The following is an 8,385-nucleotide window of genomic DNA, read 5'->3' on the forward strand; positions in this document are numbered from 1 at the left end:
TGTCAATACCCTAGTTAAGGTACCATCATCTTGTTCTTGAACTATTGTGGTTGTTTCCTAAGAGATCTATTTTCCACTCTTGTTCCACTTTTTCTCCAGTTAGCAGTCATCGTGATCTTTTGAAAACTTAAATTGAATCATGTTATTCCTCTGAGTGGATTTCTATTTTACTTTATAGTCTGGCTACATCTTCAACTTCTGGTGTTCTCCCTCTCTCACCACACTCCGCACGTATGACATTTCACTTTCCTTACTTTATCAGTCTCTTTTCTGCTTCAGGGCATTTATTTATATATCCTGTTTCCTCTGCCTTACTGTTACTCATCCTTTAGGTCTTAGCGTAAATATGTCGCTACTTCTGAAAGCCCCTCTTTGGTTCCTCAATCTAAATTAGGCCCCTCAATTATCCTCTCAAGGTCCTTCATACTTGTTTTTCATAGTGCTTTTCTCATTCTGTCATTACATATGCACGCATGTGATTATTTGGTTAATGCCATTTCCACCAATGAGAACGTGTGCTTTAAGAGGGCAGCAACTGTGTCTGCTTCACTTGCATTGCAGATGCTAAAAAATACTTGTTTCTTGAATAAACAAATGTATTGAGCTTGTTTTCTCTAATTTGTGTGCAGCCAGTCTTAATGCTGTTTCTTGGGCTTACTTTTCCTATTTCAGTGCCAAACAACTGAGACGTATACCTCATTTTGGTTTTTAATGTTAACTCTGCCTTTTTTTTTTTTTTTTAGCTTGGCTAATCAGTACTTTTATATAAGATTTTCACTAAAAGAATATTTTGGTTAGTGCAGTAATTAAGAGATAAATTTTTTGTGAAGTTGAAAAATTCAAGCTAGTAAATTGAAATATAAACCTATTAAAAGTACTTAAAATTTGACTTTTTATGTAACAGTTGTGATATTTATTGCTGTTTAATTTTCCTTTTCTCTATTTGATTTTCTGTTAGCCGATACTCTCCTTAAGTTGTTTCTTTGATGAGACTGGGCCCATAAAAGATACAATATAGATATCTTTTGACTAAAGTCAATGAGTGAATAGTTGAACAAGTTATATGTGTCAACTGTTTCTTTCGAAGTTATTACTTCTACTCCATTCTTTTTAAGTGGTTGAAGAGTGTGGTGTATATCGTTTCCTCTGTGTGAAAGGGTACGGGGATGATGTAGCCTGTGATTATAGAGACTGATAAGAGACAAAATTCCCCTTCTCTTTTTTAGCTCTTTTGCTTTCTTTCTTTTTTTTTGGTGAGGATGATTCTCTCTGAGCTAACATCGGTTGTTAATCTTCCTCTTTGTTTTTTTTTTTTTTTTTTTTGCTGAGGAAGATTAGCCCTGAGCTAACATCTGTGCCGATCTTCCTCTATTTTGTATATGGGTTGCCAAGACAGTATGGCTTGGCAGTAGTGTAGGTCCATGGGATCTGAACCCATGAACCTGGGCTGCTGAAGTGGAGCCCGCCTGACTTAACCACTACACTACAGGGCCGACCCTTTCTTTTGAATTTGTAATACAAGGATTGTCATTATCATTATTGTTCTTGTTATTTAAAAAATCCATAACCTCCATGATTTTTAAAAATCAAAAGTCCAGGTTGACTTGCCACCTGCCAAAGTCTCTTCTGTATTTTGAAATTTTCCATGATGTGAATTTAAGAATGTCTGCTTTGAAGTCATTGAATGATTTTTTAAAATTAAAGCATCATTTACAGCAAAATTACTAAATTTCTTTTAGCTGTCTGAAGATGAAGATCAAATATTGCAGCAAATTGAAGATTCAAATAGGAGATCCATCAAAACCAAAGAAACAACTAACAGTTTTTATTTAGAAAGGATGGCAACACTTCCACATGATAGGATTGCTAAAAACAATGCCAAAATTCATAAACAAAATGAGAATTTTCACCAGTTCTCACTTAAAGATAAGACAGGTCAGTTTCCACAGTCTCAGTGTGATTCAGCACACATTGTGCAAAACAAAAGCAGTAATTGCACTGTACAAGTTGCAAGATGTGATGCATGGGTACAAACTGAGAGTGAACCTGTAATGAAAGAAAAGTTAGATGATGCCATACAGTGTGATATAATTTCAAAATGTAAATGTATAAGTGATGTGTCTTCTCTTTGTAATGTTGAAAGGTGCAGTGAAAATATTAAGGCAGATACCACTGGAGGGCAGGAAATCCTTAAGAACAACTAATATGCTAAGATCTCAGCCTGAGATTTAGCATTTCACTTAATGTTCAGAATTTCATTAACATAATAAGCAATGAGAAAATGCAGCTAAGCACAAGGTGGAAGTAGTCACAAGATATATTTATGGTTTATTTTTAAACATTTTAATATTATTAATTTATGCATTTGCTTTGCATAGATATTTCTTTAGTATCTTCAAGTTTTTAGAAAATAATATATATGTAAATTTACTATCATTCTTATGGTGATTATTCATTATATTATGATATGCTGCTGTTTGTGGATTAAAAATATGTTTACTTGCTTTCTTGTCACATTTATTGTTAGATTTGGTGCATTTGCATGTTTTAGTCAAAATGTTCTCTTCCAAGATTTTAAGACACAAAATAATACTAAATATCAAATATGTTTTCTAACCTCATTATAAGATTTTCTTAGCTACTTACATTAAATATTATACCCTCAGTAAAAATTTCTGGCATTAAGTTTTAGATACAATATATTTTCTATTTTGTTTGGATAACTTTTTTTTTTTTTGATGAGGAAGATTGGCCCTGAGCTAACATGTGTTGCCACTATTCCTCTATTTTGTATGTGGGATGCTGCCATAGCATGGTGTGATGAGAGGTGTCTAGGTCCTTGCCCAGGATTTGAACCAGTGAACCCCGGGCTGCTGAAGCAGAGCTTGCAAACTTAACCACTATATCACTGGGTGGGCCCTGGATAACGCTTTTTGTAATACAAGTACCAACTTATATTAATTCAAAGGAAAGTGTTATTTTCTTCAAGATTAAAAAAATGTTTTCATGCTTTTATAAAAGAATTGTTCAACATTGGAAAAAATGATTTATGTTCACTAATTTTAACATTGTTAAGATTTGTTTCATAAATATTACATCAAGATTTCTCATTTATAAAATACAAGTTTTGTTTCCAACATAACGTTTTTTGCAGTAAGATTTTAAACGTTCATACTCAGACATTTGTATGACTGTATTACAAAGTGCGCAACAGGGGGCATTCTCCTATCTAACGGAACCAAAAATAAAATTGTTAGGGAGTTTCTGTGCCTTTAAGGAAAAGAATGATTAGATACTGCATTTTTACATGCATGGATATCACTCAATAGTTTGTATTGCAGAGGGGATTTGAAGCGTAACAATTTATAAATACTAAAAGTTAGTGTTTAAACAGTAGCAATCTTCAGGTTTTTAGCTAGTTTTAGGAAGTTATCTTTGCTGCCTCAGAGAGAGAACAATGCGCTCCTAAGTAATTGTTTTCAAGTATAGTAATCATCTCATGAAAGGAAAATTTAACTATCTGATGTACAATTGATAGCTTTTCAAAAAGCCAGATTTTCATCCTGATATTAAAGAAAAGGTATTACATCATAGATTGATTATCCTCATTATTATTTTGCAAAATATGACATATATAGCAATGAAGACCAATACAGGCATACCTCAGAGAGATTGTGGGTTCAATTCCAGACCACTGCAGTAAAGCGAGTACTGCAGTAAAGTAAATACTCCAGTAAACCGATTCCCAGGAATTTTTTGGTTTCCCAGTGCATATAAAAGTTATGTTTACACTGTATTGTAGCCTATTAAGTGTGTAATAGCATTATGTCTAAAAAGACAGAGGGCTGGCCCTGTGGCCGAGTGGTTAAGTTCACACGCTTCTCTGGGCCGGCCCAGTGTTTTGTTGTTTTGGATCCTGGGTGCGGACATAGCACCACTCATCAGGCCATGCTGAGGCGGCATCCCACATGCCACAACTAGAAGGACCCACAACTAAAAAATATATATATACACAACTATGTACTGGGGGGCTTTGGGGAGGAAAAGGAAAAATAAAATCTTTTTTTTTTTTGAGGAAGATTAGCCCTGAGCTAACTACTGCCAATCCTCCTCTTTTTGCTGAGGAAGACTGGCCCTGAGCTAACATCCATGTCCATCTTCCTCTACTTTATATGTGGGACGACTACCACAGCATGGGGTTTGCCAAGTGGTGCCATGTCCCCACCCGGGATACAAACCGGTGAACCCCGGGCCGCCGAGATGCAGAACGTGTGCACTATTTGCTGCTCCACCGGGCCTGCCCCAAATAAAATCTTTAAAAACAGCAACAAAAAATGTACATTCCTTAATTAAAAAATACTTCATCGCTAAAAAATGCTAACCATCGTTTGAGCCTTTAGCAAGTCGTAATCTTTTTGCTGGTGGAGGGTCTCGCAAAAACGTGGTATCTACAAAGTACAAGAAAGTGAAGCACAATAAAACAAGGTATGCCTATATATGGAAAAAGAAAACTCTCACTGATGATACTAGAATAAGATTGAGCTGTGAGTCTTGGGTGGGTTTCAAATAGCAAATAAACTGACTTTTTCCCAAATACTGATGAGAGTCTAGCAGTGTTGAAGCATGTATATTACAAAAGTCCACAAGTAGTTATATCTTTATCAATATCATAATGTGGCAGTTAAGCTCAAAAAGGTGAAGAAGAATGTCAGGGCTTTTTAGTGCAGTGACCACACACAATGAGAACAGAGTAAGGCACAGTGTAGTAGAGAATTTAAACTTGCCCAAAAAGAAATCTGGCCTGAGCTCTTGGCTTTTGGGAGGTAATTGCTAAGCCCTGGAATATCATGCCTGACAGAAATGTTTTTGTTTGCGGGGGGACCTTGGGCCAAGCCAGATAGTACCAGTGTGATTTAGGATGGTACTTAGAGTCAAGCGGTATCAGCTTGACTTCTTAAGGAGCTAGAAAATGACATCAGCCATGTGGGCAATCAGCCATGGGACTGTTACGGAGCCTCAATAAACGCTTTGGACACCAAGGCTCAGATGAGCTTCCTTGTTTGGCAGTACTCTGTGGGTGTTGTCACACATTGATACCATGAAAATAACACTGTCCATAGAAGAGGCCAACTGGAAGCTCCACACTTATTCCTTTCCTAGGCTCTGTCCTATGTGTTTCTAACCTAGGCTGATTTTAATCTATATCCGTTCCCCGTCATAAACTGTAACTGTGAGTACAACAGCTTTCAGTGAGTGCTTCCAGCATATTATGAAATCTGAGTGTGCACTTGAAACCACTGAAGTAAGGATAGTTTTGTGGACTGTTCCCTAACTTTGCAGTTGCTAACTCTTTAGATGCTTTAAGGAGATAAATATATTTAGGAAGGAAAGTGAGTATAGATTTACAAAATAAAAAAGACATAGAATAAATTATAACATACTTCTCAAAATACAATACTGCTTTAGGTTTTCTCTTGGTGAAACAATTTAATAAAAAAAAATAATTGAAGTAAATAAACATAGCTTGCTTTTCATATTTGCAATTTAAGGTTTATAAAACAAAGTAAATCTTAGCTAAGGTTTATCCAAATGAAACAAATGGAAAACTTAATAATAATTACGCACACATTTGTAGTGTAAACTGCCAATCACAGTGACTTCAAATAAGATACTGTGCATTCAGTAATGGCAGATGTATACGATACCGATCTGGAGTTGGTGTTTAACAGAGTTGTAAAAGTGCATTGTTTTGGTCAGCATCAACTACTCTAGGAGGTTGCCATCTGAAATAATATGAGGCTATCTTTAGTGGGAGCCTCATGTAATTTACTTTTATACCACTTATCATTGTAATTTATTTGTGTAATTTCTTGCTTAATGTGTATTTTCCCCATGACACTATACATAGCAGTGTAGCAAATGGTGTCAATGATCTGCTCACATTTCCTTGGCATTTTCCTTGTCAATACATGCCAAACTGATTTCAGCTGCCAGCACATGTGACTCATTTCCTGAGGGGTTTCTCTTGGCTGCAGACACCTGCTCTGCCAATGTTCAGTCAGGGAGGAAGTACCAGGGAATTAATGCTGTTTGAGAGCAGCCTTTTAAAACAATGACTGTTGGGAGTTGTTGGATAAATACCCCAGTTTCCTTGCCTCTTGGGCAAGATAACTCCCTCAGAAGTGTGTTCTATACTACTGCTTACTCAAAGTGTGATCCACTGACCTGTAGCATTAACATCACTACTGTCTGGGAGTTGGTTAGAAATACAAATTCTTAGAACTGTTGACCTTAAAAAACAAAAGAGCCTGTTATTTTACCAGCAAAATGAATGTATTTGGGAAGAGCGGAGGACTTGTAATTTGGGACATGCAAACTATGGCTAACCATAGGCAAGTCCAGAGAAGAGAGGAGAGGGGCTTGCTTTTACAGAGGAAAGATGAAAGCTGGGAGGGGCTGTTTTGAACAAAAGTCTTTTGGAGGAGACTGAGTTCATGGTGGTAATGACTTCTCATTGACTGAGTGTGATGGTTTCTCATTGGCCACGCTGTTGCTGGGCAAAGAGAAATTCTTCCTTCCTCCTGCTGGGGTGTGTCAAGTAAGCCTCTTCCTGTTGGGGATTGTGAGGTATGCTTTTTCCTGTTTGGGGTCTGTAAGGTATGGCAAGTGATAGTGCATGAAAGCTCCCCTTCAGGGCTCCCCAGCTCCATTTTAAATGAGGTTTCCTGTATTTATTTTCACAAAACCCACCCCAAAACTACTGAATCAGGATCTCTGGGAGTGAGGTCTAGGAATCTCTGCTTAAATAGGTGATGTTGTGCACTTTGAAGTTGGAGAAACACCATTCTTCCAGAGTTCTTCACAAGGATTAAGCTTCACTTGCTTACAGTGTTAACTTTCTTGATAATAAACCCTTTATTAACTTCCTTCCTTTCCTGTTTAACTTCTCTAATTCCAGGCCAGTGTGTCACCCCAAATAAACTACCTGCACTTGAATACTTGACTTAGGGTTTGCTCCTGGTGTAATCCATGTTGACAGGTTAGGAACCATGACAAATGGATGAATGAATTGTTTTTATAGGTATAAGTCAGATGCTAACATTGCTAATTTTTTCAGTTTTACAAGTCTCTAGTCCCAGTTTTCCATTTCTGCCACCTGCTGAAGACTCAATAAGTGGGTCTAGCAGCATATTAGACATAAATGAAGAAAGAATTAGTGAAATGAAATATACATCAGAATAAATTATCCAGAATGCTGGAGAGAAAAAGTAGTAGAAAATATGAGAGAGAGTTAATAAGGAGAATAGAGTAAGGAGCTCCAACACATATATTTAACTGAAATATCTGTGACCATACAAAGTTATTACAATATAATTGACTATATTGCCTATACATTATATGCCCATGACTTTATTTTATAAGTGAAAGTTTACACCTCTTAATCTCATTCACTTATTTCACCTACCCCCAACCCTCCTCCCTTCTGGCAACCACCAGTTTGTTTATAAGTCTGTTCCTCTTTTGTTTTGCTGGTTTGTTTGTTTTGTTTTTTAGATTCTGCTATAAGTGAAGTTGTAAAGGAATTATCTTTGTGTGACTTATTTCACTTAGCATAATACCTTCTGAGTCCATCCATGGTGTCACAAATGGTAAGATTTCATTCATTTTTATGGCTGCATAATATTTCTTTGTATATATACCACATCAACTTTATCCATTCATCTATCAATGGACATTTAGGTTGCTTTCGTATCTTGGCTATTGTAAATAATGCTGCAGTGAACATAGGGGTGCATATATCTTATCAAATTAATGTTTTTGTTTTCTAATAGATACCCAGCAGTGGAACTGCTGAATCATATAGTAGTTCTATTTTTAATTTTTTGAGGAACCTCCATATTGTTTTCCACAGTGGCTGCACCAATTTACATTTCCATTAACAGTGCATGAGGGTTTTCTTTCTCCACGTCCTTGCCAACACTTGTTATTTTTTGTCTTTTTGATGATAGCCATTGTAAAAGATGTGAGGTGATATCTCATTGTGGTTTTGATTTGCATTTCGCTGAGGATTAGTGATGTTAAGCATCTTTTCATGTGCCTGTTAGCTGTCTGTGTGTCTTCTTTGGAAAAATGTTTTTTCAGGCCCTCTGCCCCTTTTTTGTTAAGTTGTTTGTGTTTTTGATATTAAGTTGTATAACTTCTTTATGTATTTTGGATATTAACCCATCAGATATATGATTTGCAAATATCTTCTCCCATTCAGTAGCTTGCCTTTTCATTTTGTTGATGGTTCCCTTCACTGTTTGAAAGCTTTTTAGTTGGATTTAGTCCTATTTGTTTATGTTTTCTTTGGTTGCCCTTGCCTGAGGAGACAGGTCTAAAAAA

General features: G+C 36.3%; 1 protein-coding gene across 1 annotated transcript in view; it reads left to right on the top strand.

Annotated features, from left to right (window-relative positions):
* LOC138917792 (regulator of DNA class I crossover intermediates 1-like) overlaps positions 1–2,504 on the top strand; it is a 72,591-nt gene extending 70,087 nt beyond the window's left edge. Inside the window, exon 13 of the mRNA XM_070235958.1 lies at positions 1,740–2,504. Within this exon, the coding sequence (XP_070092059.1) occupies positions 1,740–2,204 (465 nt within the window). The 3' untranslated portion in view covers positions 2,205–2,504. The remainder of the gene's footprint in view (positions 1–1,739) is intronic.
* Positions 2,505–8,385: the final 5,881 nt, after the last annotated feature.

Source organism: Equus caballus, chromosome 15, assembly GCF_041296265.1.
Source record: "Equus caballus isolate H_3958 breed thoroughbred chromosome 15, TB-T2T, whole genome shotgun sequence".
In the NCBI taxonomy this organism is placed as follows: Eukaryota; Metazoa; Chordata; class Mammalia; order Perissodactyla; family Equidae; genus Equus; species Equus caballus.